The sequence below is a fragment of the Nycticebus coucang genome, chromosome 8 (genome assembly GCF_027406575.1).
Source record: "Nycticebus coucang isolate mNycCou1 chromosome 8, mNycCou1.pri, whole genome shotgun sequence".
NCBI classification, from domain to species: Eukaryota; Metazoa; Chordata; class Mammalia; order Primates; family Lorisidae; genus Nycticebus; species Nycticebus coucang.
Window position 1 is genome coordinate 48,899,160 of NC_069787.1, and position 21,653 is coordinate 48,920,812.

General features: G+C 45.7%; 2 protein-coding genes across 2 annotated transcripts in view; one reads left to right on the forward strand and one right to left on the reverse strand.

Annotated features, from left to right (window-relative positions):
• The window catches only part of LOC128591328 (uncharacterized), a 75,687-nt gene that overhangs the window by 11,765 nt on the left and 42,269 nt on the right, over positions 1-21,653 (reverse strand). The window lies entirely within an intron of this gene.
• Positions 654-7,445, forward strand: LOC128591229 (60S acidic ribosomal protein P1-like). The gene is made up of 2 exons (XM_053598676.1): positions 654-1,471; positions 7,433-7,445. Exon 1 carries the CDS (start codon positions 1,118-1,120, stop codon positions 1,460-1,462), a length of 345 nt encoding a protein of 114 aa, XP_053454651.1. The 5' UTR covers positions 654-1,117; the 3' UTR covers positions 1,463-1,471; positions 7,433-7,445.

Below are 21,653 nucleotides of genomic sequence, written 5' to 3' on the forward strand. Positions count from 1 at the left end.
GTTATGACAGGCGCCTATAGTCCCAGCTACTTGGCTGAGGCAAGAGAATCGCTTGAGCCCAAGAGTCTGAGGTTGCTGTGAGCTGTGATGCCATGGTATTCTCCCAGGGGGCAACAAAGTGAGACTCTGTCTCAAAACAAAAAAGGAAAATTAGTCAGGCATGGTGGTGCGTGACTGTAGTCCCTGCTACTCAGGAGGCTGAGGCAGAATTGCTTGAGCCTAAGAGTTTGAGGTTATAGTGAGCTATGATAATACCACTACACTGTACTGGCATTTTTTTTTCTTCTTTTCTTTTTGCAGTTTTTGGCCAGGGCTGGGTTTGAACCCACCACCTCTAGCATATGGGGTCGGCACCTTACTCCTTTGAGCCACAGGTGCCACCCCTAGCGTTTCTTTCCTTTTCTTTTTTTTTTTTTTTAAAAAAAAAAAAATTGGCCCAGGAAGTTGACTCACACCTGTAATCCTAACACTCTCAGAGGTTGAAATGGAAGGATTACTTGAGGTCAGGAGTTTGAGACAAGCTTGAGAAAGAGCAAGACCTTGTGTCTACTAAAAATAGAAAAAAATTAGCCAGGCATATTGGCAGGCACTTGTAATACTAGGCAGGCCCAGGCTGGGTTCAAACCTGCCAGCCCTGGTGTATGTGGCCGGAGGCTTGAGGCAGGCAGATCACTTGAGCCCACGAGTTTGAGGTAGCGGTGAGTGTGATCATGCCACTATACTCTAGCCCAAGGCTACAGAGTGAGACTCTGTCTCAAAACTATATATATATATATTTTTAGAACTTAATAAAACAGTATAAAAATTTGCTTGCAAATATTCTATAGTTAAAACCATAATTTTTAATGAATATTAAATGTTTTAATTAAGTCTATCAAACCTTAGCACTGAGGGAAATTTTGACATCTTAAAATTTCAATTTCTGGATGCCACAGCAGTCTAACCTGAGCAACAGAGTAGGATTCTGTCACAAAAAAATAAAAATTTCCAGTTCCTCAGCTGCCGCCAGGGTGCTTGGTTCTTCTGAGAAAGCTAAGGCCGCGTTGGGGTGAGGCCCTCACTTCATCCGGCGACTAGCACCGCGCCTGGCAGAGCTATCTCAGTACTCGCTCACGCCATGGCCTCCATCTCAGAGCTCGCCTGCATTTACTCAGCCCTCATTTTGCATGACGATGAGGTGACCGCCACGGAGGATAAGATAAATGCCCTCATTAAAGCAGCTGGTGGAAATGTTGAACCTTTTTGGCCTGTCTTATTTGCAAAGGCCCTGGCTGATGTCAACACTGGGAGCCTCATTTGCAATGTAGGGGCTGGTGGACCTGCTCCAGCAGCTGGTGCTGCACCGGCAGGAGGTCCTGCCCCCTCCACTGCTGCTGCCCCAGCTGAGGAGAAGAAAGTAGAAGCAAAGAAAGAAGAATCTGAGGAATCTGATGATGACATGGGCTTTGGTCTTTTTGACTAAATCTTTTTTGTAATGTGTTCAATAAAAAGTTGAATTCTGCTGTCAAAAATTTTTTTTTCCAGTTTCTAGGCCAGGCATAGTGACTGATGCCTGTAATCCTAGCTAGCAGTTTGGGAGGCCAAGGTGGGAGGATCGCTTGAGTGTTTTGAGACCAGCCTGAGCAACATAGCAAGATCCCGTCTCTACAAAAATAATTTTAAAAATCAACTGTATAGGCTCAGCACCTATAGCTCAGCAGCTAGGGCGCCAGCCATGTACACCAGAGCTGTGGGTTCAAATCCAGCCCCAGCCTGCCAAACAATGACAACTACAACCAAAAAATAGTTGGGGGTCGGCGCCTATGGCTCAAGTGGTTAAGGCGCCAGCCACATACACCTGAGCTGGTGGGTCTGAATCCAGCCCGGGCCCGCCAAACAACAATGATGGCTACAACGAAAAAATAGCCGGGCATTGTGGCAGGCGCCTGTAGTCTCAGCTTCTTGGGAGGTGGAGGCAGGAGAATCATTTGAGCCCAGGAGTTGGAGGTTGCTGTGAGCTATGATGCCAAGGCACTCTACCCAGGGTGACAGCTTGAGGCTCTGTCTCAAAAAAAAAAAAAAAAAATAGCCAGGTGTTTGGCAGGCACCTGTAGTCCGAGCTTCTTGTGAGGCTGAGGCAAGAGAAGTGCTTAAGCCCAGGAGTTTGAGGTTGCTGTGAGCTGTGACGCTACGGCACTCTACCGAGGGCAACAAAATGAGACTGTCTCAAACAAAAAAAAATCAACTGGATGGGGCAGAGCCTGTTGCTCAGTGGGTAGGGCACCATCCACATAGACCACGGCTGGCAGGTTCAAACCCTGCCTGGGCCAGCTAAAGCAACAATGACAACCACAGCAAAAAAATAGCTGGGTGGGCTCGGTGCCTGTGGCTCAAGCGGCTAAGGTACCAGCCACATACACCTGAGCTGGCGGGTTTGAATCCAGCCCGGGCCCGCCAAACAATAATGACAACTACAACCAAAAAATAGCCGGGCATTGTGGCAGGCGCCTGTAGTCCCAGCTACTTGGGAGGTAGAGGCAAGAGAATCGCTTGAGACCAGGAGTTGGAGGTTGCTTTGAGCTGTGAGCTGTGATGCTACAGCACTCTACCCAGGGGGACAGCTTGAGGCTCTGTCTCAAAAAAAAAAAAAAAAAAATAGCTGGGTGTTGTGGCAGGTGCCTGTAGTCCCAGTTGCTTGGGAGTCTGAGGTAAGAGAATCACTTAAGCCTAAGAGTCTGAGGTTGCTATAAGCTGTGATGCCCCGGCACTCTACCCAGGCCGATGCAGTGAGACTGTCTCAAAAAAAAAAAAAAAAAATCAACTGGATGTGGCTGCACACACCAGGATTCCCAGCTACTCAGGAAGCTGAGGTGAGAGGATCACTTGAGCTCAGGAGTTTAAGGTTCCAGTGAACTAAGATCATGCCTGGGTGACAGAGGGAAGCCCTGTCTCAAAACAAAAAAATTCCAATTTCTGTTTCTGTCTGCACTTTAATTTTCAGCTCGAAGACGTGACATCCATTTGTCAAAAGAACAAGAAAGCCGCCTACCCTCTCATTGGCTGAAAAGTAAAGGGGCCCACACCACCATGGCAGATGCCCTCTGGCGCCTTCGGGATTTGATGCTCAGAGACACCCTCAACATTCGCCAAGCATACAACCTAGAAAACATTTAATCACATCATTGTTTCTTTTATAGAAGCATAACGAATTGTGGAACAGTAGCCATTTTAGTTACTGGGGGTGGGGGAAAGGAACAAAGGATAATAATTTTTATTGCATTTTACTGTACATCACAAGGCCATTTTTATATAAGGACACTTTTAATAAGCTATTTCGTTTTTGTTATATTAAGTTGACTTTATCAAATACACAATGATTTTTTTGCATATGTTTCCTTTGTTTAAAACCAGTTTCATAATTGGTTGTGTATGTAGACTTGGAGTTTTATCTTTTTACTTGTTGCCATGGAACTGAAACCATCAAAGGTTTTGTCTTGGCTTGGGGTTTGGGGGCTCTTTTTGTTTTGGGGGGTTTGTTTTCATAAAAGAACAAACGAAATGGAGAAAAAATACACACCAGAGTTTACAGATTCGTTGATAATGAAATGTGAATTTGTTCCTAGTTTACATCAGACAGGGGAGTGTACTTGTGTTTGTTTCATGTGCCTGAATATCTTCAGCCACTTTCCACAAAAGCTGTTTCTTATAAGTGAAGTGACGTGCTTCTTTTGAAAGGTGGTTATGTAGGTTCAGATATGTGGCAGACATGGCACATTTGCTCTGTCAACTCAGAGGCTCATACAGAAATCTGTAATCAGTGTTGTGCATCTGTCTGCAGCTAGTGTACTTCTTGGCCACTGAGAGGGAAAAGCTTTTTTTTTTCTTGTGCTAAGTTACACATCTTTGGTGTCAGTGATTTTTCCAGACTTGTGCACAACCTTGAATTATATTTAGTCCTAAAGGTAAGTTTAAGGGTACTTTTGATTTATTCATAATGAATTCAGAATTTATGTCTATACGTGTTAGATGATATAAAATTTTAAATGTTTCATTGAAAAACATTGAAGTTCATCTTGAAGAAAGCATTAAAATTTGCATGGAGGTGATTTTTTTTAAACATAATACCTGACCTAGCAGAGGAAGGGAGTGTGTTAACTAGATTAAGAGCTGCATCAGAAATATAATTGTGAAAGGGTAGATTACTTGTATATCCAAATATGTTTTAGTATTCTTTATTTCCTTATTATCAGATGTGGCATTTTTGTCTTCAAAGTTTAAGAATTGTAATTCTCTCTTTTTAAAATTAGTTTCTCCAATGAACTTGGATTTTCTTCTTTTTTCTTTTTTTATTAGAGGGTTATGATTCTCAATCAAAAATCTAATACTTTCTAAAATATTTTCTGAATTTAGCTTGTGTTTATGAATTACAGGAGAAGGGAAATTATAATTTAAGAAAATTCTCACTGGAAAGACCATTACAGATCCCAAACAGTTGAGTTTGGTGGTCCTCTCTTTCTTATATGACCCTAGAATCAACATTTGGAGGTAGTGTATGATACACAGTAAGAAGCAACAAACATGGAACATTATTTCACTGAGGGTATGTTTTTGAAATCTGCTTATTGTAAGAGGGGTGGTTGCCATTGGGAGCTTCCACTGCTGTCTGTAAGTTGAGAGTGACTCTCAGAGGACACTTCTTTCCTTTTAATCTGCTATGAATCAATACCCAGATGTTTAATTACTGTACTTATTAAATCATGAGGACAAAAGTATAGAATGGGAAAAGGTCTCTTATTATAGCTAGATACTTTAAATACGGGAGGCCCTTGTAACTTAATTGCCTTTAGTCAACCACTGGATCTCAATTTTCATCAAGTATTTTAAATAATTTTGAATTTTAAAAAAGTGTATTGCAATAGTATGTCAGTAACCTTATTGTTAAACTGAATCTGATAAATCTTCAGTTCCTAGTTATTTGGGCCATTGAATCATCATGGACTGTATAATAAAATCAGATTATTTTGTTCCTTAGACATCCTTGAATTACACCAAAAAACCCGAAATTTAGTTTTGGTTAAATTATTTATTTATTTCATGCATTCGTTTTATCCCCCTTTTTAGGTTTGGATGAGACTTCTTTGGGGTGCCTCTAAAAACTCTTCACTGTGGGCCAATCAGGGTATCAGAAGCCAGAGCATTTCTCCAGGCTCCTTCCCAGCACCTAGAGGTGCTACAGAAATCATAGATCCAACCAAGGGCTTCCCTAAAGCAGTGACAGAGCTGGCCCAGGGTGCCACTAGAAAGGCCCTAATTAAGTTTTTTTTTTTTAAAAAAAAAAGACCTATGTATTTATTTTAGAATCATGTCTGTTATATATTAACTTGGAAAGTATCAGTTAATATTTAGGATAAAAGATCAGAGGTCAGCCATCTTCAAAAAAAGAAAAATCCAGACAAAAGAAAAGTTTAAGTAAACTATGTATCTTTTCTTCATAAGTTACAGGAACTATAGTAATGTGGTTTAGAAAGTATAACGGCCTGAATGTTTTCAAAATGTTAAGTCCCTGTGGAGAATTGTTTATATAGGGGAAAAACCTACAGATTTAAAATAGTATTTGTTTGTCAGCCAACTGATTAAAAAAAAAAAAAAAAGGCTTCTGTTGGTTTTTTAACCTACCTTTTCCTTCCTATGAGGAAGAATTAAGGGGGGACAATTATTTGTGTAAAATCCCCAAATTGGTGTTAATGACTTTTCAGCTTGGACGTCTTCAGAACTGATTAAAAATTGCTTTATTCTAATTTCTGTATCATATCATCATCTAAGGTTTAAATGGCAACTAGTCTTATAACATGTATGTATCATGTTTGTTCACCTAAAGCTTTTTAATCCAAATAAAAATGGAGTTTGCAAAGTGATTTGGATTAACCAGGTTTGGTTGTTCTGTTAAAGTTCTGTCAGATGTTAGTTGCAAGCAAATTTAACTCCTGCAAGCCCTGATTTCATGCTGACAAGAATATGGCTGCCAATTTAAGAAAAGGAAGCTCCTCAGGTAGAGATGAAAGTCAGTATCCAGACCCCTGGTTCAGAACTCAGGCTGCATTAACACAGATGCCATATGTGGTCAGACTGCAGCCTAAAGTGCCCCTCACCACATGGCTCAGACTGGCAGTCAAGGAATTCCTAACATGTCCTCAGGATGGGCAGAAATGCAGGTTGAAGTTAAAATTGGAGCAAGCACTGCATAGCGAGGGCAGAAGGTGAGGAAAGCATGGCCTCCATCATAAAGCAGTATAACCCACTTCACATAGCTTATCTGTGGTCAGGAGAAACAGGTGGCCCAGATTGTGTCTTTAACATGTTTATAAACTCTTAAAACATAACCACACTTTAAATAGAAAGTGTTGGCAAAATCAACCAACTGTTTTCCTCTAACATCACTTTGCAAATCCCTGTGCCTCTGTTCTCTTGAAAATTTAAAATTGTACTGCCATCTACGCTCAGGAGGATTACTTTGAACGATCATTGATCTGTAAACATCCCAGCTGAGCACTATGAGCAAACAAATATTGCCAAGTATTACTCTTATTTCTTTTTTAGTTTGGAAGTATGTTAGGTCAACTGAATGAAAGTTCAGAACCAAACAAATGGGGCGGCCCCTGTGGCTCAAAGGAGGAGGGCGCCGGCCCCGTATGTCGGAGGTGGTGGGTTCAAACCCAGCCCCAGACAAAAAACTGCAAAAAAAAAAAAAAAAAATGAACCAAACAAATGAATAGACCATTCCTTTTCCCTTTTGGGGTATTTTGCATTATTAATGTCTTGTGGATTGCACATAAATGTGACAAGAATCCCCAAGTTTAATATTGTGAAGTGTGAAGATTAAGCACTGATAGTGCTTTACTGGGAAAGAAATTGCTTTGGAAAACACCACGGTCCAAGAGTGTTGTGTGTATGCGTGTTTGTTTATATTTATTTATTTTTGGAAGTAGGGTCATGTTCTATTGCCCAGGCTGGTCTCAAACTCCTAGCCTCAAGCAACCCTCCTATCTTGCCCTCCCAAAATGCTGGGATTACAGGCATGAGCTAACACACCCAGCTAAAGAGTGTTTTTTGTTTTGGGGGGGGGACACAGTGTCTCATGTTGTCACCCTCGGTAGAGTGCCATGGCATCATAGCTTGCACCAACCTCAAATTCTTGGACTCAAAACTATTCTCTTGCCTCAGCCTCCCGAATAGCTGGGACTACAGGCACCTGCCACAATGCCTGGCTATTTTCTAGAGACAAGGTCTTGCTCTGGCTCAGGTTGGTCTCGAACCTATGAGCTCAGGCGACCCACCTGCCTCGGCTTCCCAGAGTGCTAGGATTACCCGCATGAGCCGCCATGCTTGGCCAAGAGTATATTTTTTTTTTAAATGAAGGAACTCAGTGTGAAAAATTCTTACACATAAAAAAGAGACTAAGCATGACATTAGGTAAGACTTCCAAAATAGAACTGCTAGATGGACAAAAATAACCATCATTTATTATGGATTATGTGCCTGACTTAGGTACTTTCCCTATAAATTCATATGATAAAGTGATGTTCCAAGGCTCATGTTCTTTCCCCAGCACCACAGTAGAGGTAGAGTTCTAACAGTAAATGCTCATTAGTTTTTCATCAATCTAGAATACGTGCTCTAGTTTTTGAAATTTAAGTTATTAAAATTTTTACCAGCTTGACATCTACAGCTCAAGCAGCTAAGGCGCCAGCCACATACACCAGAGCTGGCAGGTTAGAATCCAGCCCAGGCCTGCCAAACAATGACAACTACAACCTAAAAATAGCCGGGCGTTGTGGCAGGCGCCTGTAGTCCCAGCTACTTGGGAGGCTGAGGCAAGAGAATCGCTTAAGCCCAGGAGTTGGAGGTTGCTCTGAGCTGTGATGCCGCGGCACTCTACCCAGGGTGACAGCTTGAGGCTCTGTCTCAAAAACAAATAAATAAAATTTTTTGCCTTGTATTTTACACTAGGGGCACTGTCATTCTGTAATCAGCATATTAAAGCATTGCAATTTTCACGTTAAAACTTATAGCTTGGTAGACAAAGGTGAGTTCTTACTCCTAGCATCCAAACTAATGTGCTCTGAATTGCTGTGCTACTTGCCTTAAAGTGAGAAGTTGTCTTTAATTTTTAAAAGTTTGGTGTCCTTCAATAAATCAACACTCTAATGGAAAGAAAAAGAAAGGAAAAAAATGAAATGAGGAAGAAAACCCTAGAGGAAACTAATTCAAAATTCAGGCTAATGGTTCTCTCTAGGGTAGAAGCAGGAAGGATAGGCCAGGGAATGAACCCACAACAGATACAGAAGTTGGCTGGATTTATTAGTGTTTACTGTTATTCTTTGGCTGAATGTGAAAATACAATGAAGGTCGGGTGGTACTGGTTATTACCTGCCTTCACATTCAAGCTGTTTCCCAACAGTGACTATGGGCTTGCTGTAGATAGTGCTTTAATGAGATTTGAGCAGTTAGTGGTTGTTTACTGAATTGGTTCTAACATAAATGGACTAACTTAAATTAGAAAAAAGTCTCTAGAAAAAAACAGGAGACATGTTTGTGGCAGAGATCATTAACTTGAGGATATCTTATGGCCTTAAACATAAGCTTGCTTATTCTTGTGCAACAGAAACTATTTTTTTTTGCAGAGGTTGGGAGGAGGGACACCCCAGGTAGAGCACAGTGGTATTATCATAGCTTAGTGCAACCTCAGACTCCTGGGCTCAAGTGATCCTCCTGTCTCAGCTACCCCAGTAGCTTGTCAGGTGTGGACCACCTGGTTAATTGTTCTATTTTTAGTAGAGATGGGGTCTTGTACTTGGTCAGGCTGGTCTCAAACTCCTGAGCTTGGCCTCCTAGAGTGCTAGAATTAATAGGCTTGAGCCACCACACCCAGCCAGAAACTGTTTTGAAATTTAGTCTTAAATAGTATTTTATTGTTTGAAAAATGATTTGAATATGATTATCCAAAGCATGGCAAGATATCTTTGCTCTTTCTACCAGTCTGACCAAAACTTAAACGGAGTCAAATCCCAAATCTCTATACAGACTAAACTGATTTAGCTCAAGTCTGTGGTGGTTTTACACTGCGTAGTTTCACTTTCTTATGGAAGGAGCAATTAATTGTCCATCATTAGATGCTGGATGAAGGAACAGCAAGCATCTTCATCACAGAAAGGTGTGAAGTGCTCATGGAGGTCTAGCCCTTGTATGTTAGTGGACCCAGACAAGGGATGGGTTTATTTCTGTTCACAACACTATCATCAGTAATATGTAGTCAGTCAGGAATTCCCACTATCCTAAGAAAAAAGATTATAATCCAGTAGCTGGAAGAGATTGTAATCTGCATAATTATCTAGGTTTAAATGATCTGGCAATGGAAAAATGTCCATAATTTAATTTGAATTCCACAAAAAAAGTAAATAAGGTTACAAAGGGGCTTCACAAACAATTCAGACTACCCTGGAAAGCATCCTAATTGACCCTTGAATTAGCAAAGTAAGCATTAGATAATATCTTAGCACACCTTTTAGCAATGTTTTAAAATATTTTATGAACTAGATTCACTGGGTAAGTGTTTTAGAAGGAAATAATTTTCTCACAAGTCCTGCCCAGTAGTGAGTCAGGAAATACTCAAGCAGAAATGGTAAAAAAAAAATAAAATAAAATTTCTTTGTAAAGACAGTTCTTAGATTACTGTAAAGCTGCTAAAGGACAAGCTGTGTAAGAACAAGTGATCTGAAACGTACATTTTTACAGGTGTTGAAACCAACAGTGAAAATCCATATCCATTTTATTGACTGCTGAAGTTTAGCCTCATTCATCTTCCAGCCTTCTTTGATAACTGTCTTTCTGAGGCTTTTCTACGGTAGACATCATCTGTATCAAATAAAAAATTTGCTTAGACTTTTTAAAAACTGAAGACTTTAAAATACTGAGATCTGAATAATTCAACCAATAGTCTAGAAATGTCTCCTATTTCTGATTCTTAGTGTTTTAACTCAATGCCAAAATAAGCTCAATTTTTTTTCTCATTTTGAGACAGTCTCACTCTGTCACCCTGGGTAGAGTGCCATCATGGTGTCATCACAGCTCACAGCAACCTTAAACTCTTGTAATCAAATGATCCTCTAGTCTCAATTTTTAATACAGATGCAGGTCTCTCTCTTGCTCAGGCTGGTCTTGAACTCCTGAGCCTAAAGGATTCAGCCACCTTAGCCTCCCAAAGTGCTGGGATTACAGGCATGAGCCCCTGCATCCAGCTCAAAATAAGCTTAATTAAAACAGAATCTGAGTTAAATGAGGACTATGTTAATGGAATTCTAGACTTAAATAGCAAAGTAAGCATTAGGCCACATCCTAGCACACCTTTTAGCAATGTTTTAAAGCTTCCCTCACTTGCTTCTCCCCCACGAAGTCTGTGTTCTGAAATCATCCTACTTAACTAAAACCTCGGAGTGCCCCCTCAGGGGCACTTCTTGCCCTAGTTCCATGCTTCTCCCTCTCCTATACCCAAAAGCCTTCAGGTGGGGAGGGGCAGTCCATTTCTTCACTCTCAACTGCTTCTTTTCCAAACTATTGATTCTCTACCCTCATTTAAAGACATCTCTTCCTTTAGGGCTTAGGCCATTTGACTTTTACCTCCTATGCACTGGCACCTGCTCTCTGCATCTTCAGTCATTGAAAGTGAAGGCCTCTAGTTTAGGTTTCTTGCCCCTGTCTCCAGACACCACTGCTACCCAGGGGCTGAAGCTCCAGCTCCCTTCACCTCCAGCTTCTCTGTCACTTGGAATGCTCGTATGAAGCAAGTCTGCTCAGACCACACCTCCTGTCCTTGGATCTCACCAACATTTTCCCCAGGTTCTGTCTTCCCCTTCTTTTTCTTTTCTTTTCTTTTTTTTTTTTTTGAGACAGTCTCACTATGTTACCCTCAGTAGAGTTCTTTGGCATCATAGCTCACAGCAACCTCAAACTCTTTGGCTCAGGTGATTCTCTTGCCTCAGCCTCCCAAGTAGCTGGGACTACAGGGGCCCTCCACAATGCCTGGCTAGCGCCTGGCTATTTTTCGTTGCAGTTGTCATCGTTGTTTAGCTGGCCCAGGCCAGGTTCGAACCTGCCAGCCTCGATATATGTGGCTGGCACCATAAACACTATGCTACAGTCGAGCCTGCCTTCCCCTTCTTCCTGCCAAATCAACTGGCATTCCTTCACACTCTTGTTAATGTAAAAATCCCCAACCACAGATTAATCTGACCACCTCCCTTCTCCAGGCCTCACCCTACTTGCTATGCACTGCAGGACCAACTGATGCCTCTAATTGGGTCCACTGGGATGCCTGACAACCCTGTTTCCTCAGAATACCCTTCTTCACCCACTCTCAAATGGCCTTGAACTCCCCCTTCACAGGGAAGAAGTCATCAGTAAAGAACTCATCCAGCTAACTAAGAAGACCTACTCCTGCCATCCGGCTTTGATCTCTTTCTCTTCCACTCTCTCAAGGGTCAAGTATCTCCAACCTCCCTCCACACACCCCTCCCGGATCACCTTTTGCACATCCTCCAGTCTTTCAGGGGGTAGAGAGGTTACAGCCCCTTTACGGAGTCAGACTTCTTTAACTGCCTGTCATCTGTGATTACAAACTTACCTGATTTCCACATTGGCCCTGCCCATTCTCAGCCATTCTTAAAATATTGGGGTTTGATTCTGACTTTCATCACAATTTGCTTGTGAGTGGGTCCACTTATCCAGATTTCTGCCCTAGATATGCCTCCTGAGTTTCACATTTGTATAGATACCTCCACCTTAGCACATCCCAAATGAAGCCCAGGTTCACCCTGCCTGTGTTCAGGTATTATATCACCCCTGCTGTCGTACCTGAAGCCTCCACTCCTCATCTACCAAGTCTACTCAATCACGGGATGTCTCTAACTCCACCTACCCCTTAGCATCCCTTCTGCCCCCAACCTACACCAGCCCACTATCTCAAATCTGTACAGCCATACAGCCTAAATGTTGTGCCAATCTCCTCTCCACAGGGACAAGGAGCCATTCTCCCAAGTGATAATCCCCTGCTTAAAACCCTTCAATCTTAGGTGGCTCAGTGGGTAGGGCACCAGTCCCATATACTGAGGGTGGTGGGTTCGAACCTGGCCCCCACCAAATTGCAAATAAAAGGAAAAAAAAGAAAATAACATAATATGGGGTGGCACCTGTGGCTCTAAGGAGTAGGGTGCCGGCCCCATATGCCAGAGGTGGTGGGTTCAAACCCTGCCCCAGACAAAAACTGCAGGGAAAAAAAAAAAAAACCTTCAATCTGGGCAGGGCCCGTAGCTCAGTGGGTAGGGCACTGGCCACATACACCTAGGCTGGTGTATGACAAATGCAACAACAACAACAAATACCTGGGTGCTGTAGTCCCAACTACTTGGAAGGCTGAGGCAAGGGAATCGCTTAAGCCCAAGAGTTTGAGGTTGCTATGGCACTCTACCAAGGGCAACAGAGACTCTGTCTCAAAAAACAAACAAACAAAAAAAACCCTCGGGCGGCACCTGTGGCTCAGTGAGTAGGGCCCCGGCCCCTTATGCAGAGGGTGGCGGGTTCAAACCCAGTCCCGGCCAAACTGCAACAAAAAAATAGCTGGGCGTTGTGGCAGGCGCCTCAGCTGCTTGGGAGGCTGAGGCTAGAGAATCGTGTAAGCCCAAGAGTTAGAGGTTGCTGTGAGCCGTGTGACGCCACGGCACTCTACCGGAGGGCAGTACAGTGAGACTCTGTCTCTACAAAAAAAAAAAAAAAAAAAAAAAACCTCAATCTTTGTGATCCATTCTTGGTTCTCCAGTCCCTTTGACTCATGCCCAAGGACCCTTCTAGCCACTTCCCCCTCCCTCACTGTTCGTCTGCTTCAATCCTCAAACACAGAGCATACTCTCAGACAAGTCCCCATGTCTGCCCTTACCACTGCCATGAAGATACTTTCAACTCCACAAACCCCCTCATCTGGCTGACACCTAATCAATCTTCAGGTCCTCCTTTACTTGGTAACCACTTCCAGAAGCCTTCCTTGCACTTTCTAGCCCACCCAAGATTCTTAAGTTCCTCTCATTTGCCTCTCACAACACTGATCATGCTTAATGGTAACTGCATTATCTGTCTTTCCCATTACAGAACTTCTGGAATGAGGAACTCTATCTTATTCATGATATCCTCTCAGAGGTGCTCATTCAATACAGATACAGATGGATGGATGATCACAAGTACTAAAATTAATAGAAGCTGCCATGTACTGGGCACTTACTGTTCTACAGGCACTTGTAGGTGCTCTATTCACAATTAATCACAGAAAAGCGTGATGGTCAGAGCTTTTGACAAACCACAGCCCTGCTCTCCAAGCTCAATTCCCAGTGGGTATTGAGGGAATGGGGGACTTTCTCTGAATCCACTGACACACGCCTGGAGCATGATAACTGATCAATTAACATTAGCTACAGTATGAGTTACGATAATTATAACGATCCGCTGAACCCTGGATCTTAACATTTACTCTCTCAATTTAAGTCAAGAGATTAAGCCACATACCGTTTTCCCGAAAATAAGACAGTGTCTTATTTTAAGGTGTGCTCCCAAAGTTGCGCTAGGTCTTATTTTCAGGGGGACGTCTTATCTTTCCTATAAGTAGGTCTTATTTTCGGGGAAACAGGGTAGAAGCAGAGCTCTGAGTCTAGAAGAGCCTCCACTCATCATTACATCTTCTCATGCTACTCACTGTACTTGATGAAGGTTTCTGTGAGGGGCTGTCACACCATTACCTAGAGCTAAAATAACAACTAGAGGAACAGCTTTGAGAGTGAAAACAACTATTAGACACTCTTAAGAAAATTAGATGAAACCTTACGGCAAATGAGGAGTTTGATGATAGGGACCCAAAATATACAAAAACAGACTATAGGAGATAGAACGCCAGTGCAGGGCCCCGAAAAGAGTCAGAGGACTGGAGTGAATGGCCTGAACTGCTGCCTATAACCTGGCCAAGACGCCTCATTATGCTCTGAGTTAACTGCGCCTGAGCCACACACTCCCACCGCAGCTTGTTGTTGGTTCTCTTTTTTCCTGGTGGTTCTGAGGGCTGCATGACATAGGCTGTCCACGTGCCTGGAGACGATTCATGTTGGGCCAGGTCCCCAGCGCCCTCCTAAGTGGAACCCTTGGGGAGGCCGCCACACGAGCCCTCACCAGTGCCGGGCAGTGTCTGACACACTGCATGTCTTCATCCTAGTTTCAGTAGAGCTTCAAATACACATGTACCCTGACCCCCGGGAAACAACGCTTTCCCAACTAGCTGGCTCCCCACCCACAGGGCTCACCAGTGCAGGATTGGCCTCCTCTGGGCCCAGGCTCAGCTTGTGCAGGCTCAGAAAATAGATAGGAATAGAAGAAATGTGGGTGGACAGCAGTTCCAAGACGTTAAGAGGAATTTCCTAGGAAAGTCTAGCGATATTGCTAGAAAAGACCAGGCATCTCAAGAGAGGGCCTGAGCCTGAAGCCAAGAGCTGAGTGGATCATGCAGCCATTTGCTGTGGTCAGAACCAAGTGGGTGCAGTGACCCCTGCCCCACTGCTCTGCAGCGCACGGCCTAGTCATCCTGCTCTGAGTTGTAAGGGTCACCCGGAGGTACCCGGAAAAGGGCTGCTCAGTGGACGTTGACTGCACTTCAGGTCCTGCGGTCTCACCCAGTGTGGGACCGGCACTGGGGAGAGCATGGAAAGGGGTCTTTATTCGCTAGATGAGTTGAAACAGCCCAGGCTCTGGTCAGTGGGCAGATAGAAGCCGGAGGCGGGGAACAGGACTCTGGGAAAGGGGGACAGGTCCTAGGGAAAAGAAGCACACGATCAGGGGCCAGAAGGACCCAAAGGCTTAAGGAAAGGGCTGGAGGAACCAGGAGCTCAGGGAGAGGCGGAGGACCCCGGGGTTGGGTGGACCCGCCGCGCTCCGGCCCTCTCCTGTGCCTCGGTGGTACGGAGCCTCACGAGGACGGTGGCTCTTAGGCCCTGCGACTTCCGACAGAAGGGGCCACCATCACCACCGTGACTACCGAAGGGGGGCGCAAAGTCCTCCGCCGCGCGGGAGCTGGGGGGTAGGGGCCAGGGCGTCCGCCCCGCCCGCCCGCCGGGCTCCGGACCTCCCGCCCCCCGGACCGCACCCATTGGCCTGACAGGTACGCGCACCGCGCCCATTGGCCGGCTGCTGTGAGGAGCACTGGGGCACCGTGGCGGGCGCGCAGTCAGAGGGCGGACGGCGGCGGGCTGGGCCAGGGGTGGAGGGCTGCGCTGGCGGCGCGCAGTGGGCATGGCGGGTGCGGGGCTGCGGGCGGCCCCTCTGCGCTGGCTTCTGTGCCGAGGCCAGGGCGGGCCGCGGGCTGCCTGGTGCTCGCCCTCCTGTCCTAGCTGTGGCCCCCCGGATCCCGGCGCCCACTGCCCTGGCTCTCCGCGCTCCGCGCCAGCCGGCAGCACGGAAGTCAACTCACACTTGTGGGCTCGCTACCAGGACGTGCGGAGACTGGTGCACGATGGGTGAGCAGGAGCTGTACGTGCGCCTGGGGGTGTCTCCCGCGTGGCGGACAGAGCGCCAGGGCACCACCCCCGAGCGGTCGCGGGCGTCTTGCTGGAGCCCCGGAGTCCGAGGGTCGGTCAGCTTTTCGGGAAAGGCTCGGGCGGAAGGCTTCTTTCCTGGCTAGGTCTACAGGAGCTTGAGGCTCCTGAAGTGGCCGCACTCTTTCCTTGGGTTCCCGCGTGCGGGGAGGCCGTTGCGGAAACGCCCCCAAGCCCTTGTTCTGCTCGGGTCCTTAGTGTTGGGGGTGGGGGGTGGGGGTGATATGGACAAAGCCAGACAGTGGCGTTCGTCCGGACAGGCTCTTGGGGACGGCCCTACCTAAGCTGACGCCGGCTGGACTTTTCAGACGCTCTTGATTTCACCCTGGAGGTTCAGCGCACTCGCAGCCCACAAGGCAAAGGCATTGGTGAAACCAGACCAAGTCCCCCAGTCCCCTGTAATCCAGAAGGGCTACTACAAACCTTGACCAGGGCTGCGCGAGGCGCTTACCCTAGGGTGCTCCTCTAACTCTGCCAAATGGGATGATGAGCTCTGAGACACCCCTTCCAAAGCAAGGGCAGCCTGGGGTGCACTGGGGTAGCCAGAGAGCTGAGAGCCCTGGACATCTGCCCACTTGTCTAGATATGTCTAGTGGGACCCTGCCCCTGCAGCAGGCACATGTATGTGGTTTGGATTTGTGGGCCTTATCACCACTGACCAGCTGGATGAACCTCGGGGAGCCTCATGCTCTCAGACCTCTGCCCTCAAGCTCAAAACACAGTCTTGGGACCTCTGTCACAGATTGTGGTGATAACTAGAAAAGAGCCAGGCCAAGAATGGGCAGGGGAGGTTCAGAAGAACCCCAGGGTTGATGTGGCTTTCATTGTCTGATAGACAAAGTAGCCCTGTGTGAAAGAGTCCAATGGACTGGACAGGGGCTTCCACTGCATCTGTATGAAGACCTAGGGAGTCATGGGTGACTGAAACTCATTCTTGACAAGCTAAAGGCAGAATAGTGGAGTCCTATAAGCAAGTGTTGTTGAATGGTTGTTTTGAGGCCCAAGATCGGCCCTACCTGGCCTGTGTGGTGACATTGGAGGGCTAGGCTTAGGGGCATGCAGATCTCAACTCCATTGCCAACTGTTCAGTAGTTTGGAGCAAGTCCCTTCACCTCCCTGAGCCCCAGTTTCTTTCTCTGGACAATGGAGTAATAAGTGTGATTACATTCCAGAACTGGAATAAGGATTAAACAAGACAGGTCTCCAAGGCATCCACAAGTGAGTGTCGTGGCTGCCGGGACAGGGTTGGCCCCAGGACCTGGACCCATGGGCAGATGTGGGAGCTTGGGGCTGAGGAGAGAGGAGAGTGAGGGCTGGACAGTGAGGCTATAAAGGTTGCAGGCCAGTTCAGGATAGTGGGGAGGGCACATCCTCGCCTGGCTCTACACACCACCACCACCCTATGGAAGAGAGTGGGACCCTGTGACACTTGAGCTATGGTTTCCTTGGTCCAAAAATTGCGTCAGGAAGCTAACTCCTTCCTCATTCTGCTTTATTCCTCAGAGGATTGTCTGTCCCTGGGCCCCTAGGAAAATTCTTAAGGACACAGGGCAAGGCCTGGATTTAGTCAGGGTCATGGAGAGGGTGAGGCTCAGGGTCCTGGCAACACCAGGTGAGGGGCATCTGAGAAGCAGCTTCCTAGAGGGCTGCAGTCAGCTGTGTCTCACGTGCATCCGAATGAAGAGTGTCCTGTCTGTACCCATGGATCTGCAGAGCCGCTGCTCTGTGCTGGCCTGGGAACCAGCCACACCTACTCCCCCACCCACACACTGCACTTGGCTACAAAAGAAAGGGGTAGGGGCAGAGCCCTGTGTTCCCAAGGAGCCTCTAAGGCAAATGCTCTGGGCACGGGAGCACATCAGTGAGGTGTCTGCCTCTTGACTGCAGCAACTGCCAGACATGCTGTAAGGCCAGGGGCTTCTCTGTGTTTGGGGCTAATTGTGCCTGAGACAGGCATCCTGGAGACTTGGACCTGGGGTCTGTGCAAGGCAGTGCCCTGTGCACCTAGTCCAGCCTGCTGTCCCCTCCCTGTATCCCGTATTCCTGGAGTGACATGGAGAAATTGGGGATAGGGAGCTCATGAGGGTCTTGAGAGGTACATGATCTATTTAATCCTGCATATGTGCAGGGTGGGAATGCCCCTTAGTAAATATGTAGGTCAGTACAATTTTTATTACCCCTTTAGAGATAAGGAAACTTAGGTCTGGGATATGAGGTGATATTCCTGAAGTCACAGCCATGAAAGGGAGGGTATGATCTCATCCTCAGTGTCTGTGCCCTTTTCACCACATCCCTTTTCCCATCAACCTCTGCCATTAAACAGATGGGGAAATCAAGGCAGGAGACCTGGTACCAAGGAGCCCACTCTGCTGTTAAGTCAACTGTGGCCCTTTGGGAGCGGCCAGAGACTTGGGGAGGGGGCATGACTGCATCCCCAGAAGGGAACAGCCTGTGTTCCAGAACCCAACTTCACATCTTCCCCCCTGTTGTAATTAGCAATGTTCCCTGGCTAGAGCCAGCAAATGTCATTAGATGGGCTGGCAGGCAGCTGAAATCTGATTAGAGGGAACCTGGCTCTCTGGGCTATAGCAGGTGCTTAGACCCAGCAGCAGAGGGGCTCCCCACCCCACTAATGTTTCTGAGCCCCAATTCCAGCTCAGGCAAGATGGAAAGACAGCACAATGGCCTCAGCCACATAGTCTGGTTCAGACAGAGCCAGCACCCTCTGGGTTGGAGTCCCCCTGTGCTATCCCATGGAGATGGCCCATGGGCAGCTGGGCAGCTGAGAGAGCAGTTGCTGTCCAACAGGGACCAGACAGTGGTGCTCCTGAGTGGTTTTTGAGCAACAGGAAATATTTGCACTTTAGACAGGCCCAAGAGCAGCTGTTCTGGGCTAGACAGTGAAGAGCTGAGTGCCAGCCTGCCTGCCTCCAGGGTGCTGCCAGGGCTCCAGCACAGCTGTGTATCTGATGGGGCTTTATGGCAAGAGCCTGGAGGAGACACAGGCAGGTATAACTAGGGTGCCCAAAGGGAGGAGCTCCAGTTATGGGCTCAGCCCACTGCCAGATCTACCTTACCCAAACCACGTGACTCTGGGCAAACGACTTCTCTCCAAACCTCAGTTTCATCATCTACAGCATTAGGCTGAGAATTGCAATTGTGAGGTATTTTATGTGGCTTACAGAGCTGGGCACCAGTCAAGTACACAGGATCCACTAGTTGCTGTGGTGTCACCATCCTCATTGTGCCACCTCTTTGCATCTCCTGCTTTTAGACCTCCTGCCCCCTGAGGTCTGCAGTCTCCTGAACCCAGCAGCTATCTACACCAACAACGAGATCAGCCTGCGTGATGTCGAAGTCTATGGCTTCGATTACGACTACACACTGGCCCAGTATGCAGATGTGCTGCATCCTGAGATCTTCAGTGCTGCCCATGACATCCTAACTGAGCACTACAAGGTGAGACCAGCCAGGCAGGGGCCTCTGCCACCACCAGGTCCCGGAGGCTAGAAGGTACAGCTCATCCCTTTGGGTACCCCAGTTATACCTGCCTGTTTTATTGTCACTGCTCCAGAAGTGCAGCTTGGTCTAAGCCCAGGGCTACCCTGGCCTGGCAACTGCTCTGGGAAAGTAGCTGGATTGACCCCCTAAGGTGGCCCTCCAGCCAGGTTTGGTAGTGCTACTGGCTTAGGCCTGGGCTTCTTTACCCCAACAGTACCCAGAGGGGATTAGGAAATATGACTACAACCCCAACTTTGCTATCCGTGGCCTCCACTATGACATTCAAAAGGTGAGTGGCTAGATGTGTATAGGGGCTACTTCGTAAGCCTCCTCTCCTCTAGAGGGGTTTTCTCACCTGAGAAAAGGCAAATATGCGAATCATAGGAGTTCCAGAAACAGATGAAGTGGCCTCGCTGGGCACAGAGGCCCTTCTGCATGAAATTATGAAAGAGAATTTTCCAGACATGCCTAGAGATTCTGAAATTCAGATAGCAGACAGCTTCAGAACCCCAGCACGACTCAACCCCAATAAGACATCCCCAAGGCATATCATAATTAACTTCACTAAAGTTAATATGAAGGACAAAATCCTCAAAGCTGCCAGGAGAAAGAAATTACCTTCAAAGGCAAGAATATCAGAATGACTGCAAATCTCTCTGCTGAAACTTTTCAAGCCAGAAGAGGGTCGTCACCGATTTTTAATCTCCTAAAGCAAAATAACTTTCAACCCCGGATTTTGTATCCAGCTAAACTGAGTTTCATTTATGATGGAGAAATTAAATACTTTAATGACATTCATATGTTGAAGAAATTTGCCATAACCAAACCAGCTCTTCAGGATATTCTCAGACCTATCCTCCATAATGACCAACCCAATCCTATACCACAAAAGTAAACTCACTCAAAAACTTCGGATCAAACTCCAAATTCCACACTGGCGAAAGGATTAAAAATGGCCACTGGACTTTTGAAAAACTCGACACCCAAAACTTCACCAGACTTATCAATATTCTCCATTAATATGAATGGCTTAAACTGTCCTCTAAAGAGGCATAGGTTAGCTGACTAGATACAAAAACTCAGGCCAGATATCCGTTGCATACAAGAGTCACATCTTAACCTAGAAGACAAATACAGACTCAGGGTGAAAGGATGGTCGTCCATATTTCAGGCAAATGGTAATCAGAAAAAAGCAGGTGTTGCAATTTTATTTGCAGATACAATACGCTTTAAACCAACAAAAGTAAGGAAGGACAAGAACGGTCACTTCATATTTGTTAAGGGTATTACTCACTATGATGAGATCTCAATTATTAATATCTATGCACCCAACCAGAATGCACCTCAATTTATAAGAGAAACTCTAACAGACATGAGCAACTTGATTTCCTCCAGCTCCATAATCGTCGGAGATTTCAACACTCCTTTGGCAGTGTTGGATCGATCCTCCAACAAGAAGCTGAGCAAAGAAATCTTAGATTTAAACCTAACCATCCAACATTTGGATCTAGCAGACATCTACTGAACATTTCATCCCAACAAAACTGAATACACATACTTCTCATCAGCCCATGGAACTTACTCTAAAATCGATCACATCTTAGGTCACAAGTCTAACCTCAGTAAATTTAAAGGAATAGAAATTATTCCATGCATCTTCTCGGAACACCATGGAATAGAACTTGAGCTGAGTAACAACAGGAATCTGCATACTCATACAAAAACATGGAAGTTAAATAACCTTATGCTGAATGATAGCTGGGTCAGAGATGAGATTAAGAAAGAAATCACCAATTTTTTGGAACAAAACAACAATGAAGACACGAACTATCAGAACCTCTGGGACACCGCAAAGGCAGTTCTAAGAGGGAAATTTATAGCACTGTAAGCCTTCCTCAAGAGAATGGAAAGAGAGGAAGTTCACAACTTAATGGGACATCTCAAGCAACTGGAAAAGGAAGAACATTCCAACCCCAAACCCAGTAGAAGAAAAGAAATAACCAAAATTAGAGCAGAATTAAATGAAATTGAAAACAAAAGAATAATACAACAGATCAATAAATCAAAAAGCTGGTTTTTCGAAAAGGTCAATAAAATAGATAAACCTTTGGCCAACCTAATCAGGAAAAAAAGAGTAAAATCTCTAATCTCATCAATCAGAAACAACAAAGACGAAATAACAACAGACTCCTCAGAAATCCAAAAAATCCTTAATGAATATTACAAGAAACTTTATTCTCAGAAATATGAAAATCTGAAGGAAATTGACCAACAGTTGGAAGCACGTCACCTTCCAAGACTTAGCCAGAATCAAGTGAAAATGTTGAACAGGCCCATATCAAGTTCGGAAATAGCATCAACCATACAAAACCTCCCTAAAAAGAAAAGCCCAGGACCAGATGGTTTCACGTCTGAATTCTACCAAACCTTTAAAGAGGAATTAGTACCTATATTACTTAACCTGTTCCAAAAGGTAGAAAAAGAAGGAAGACTACCCAA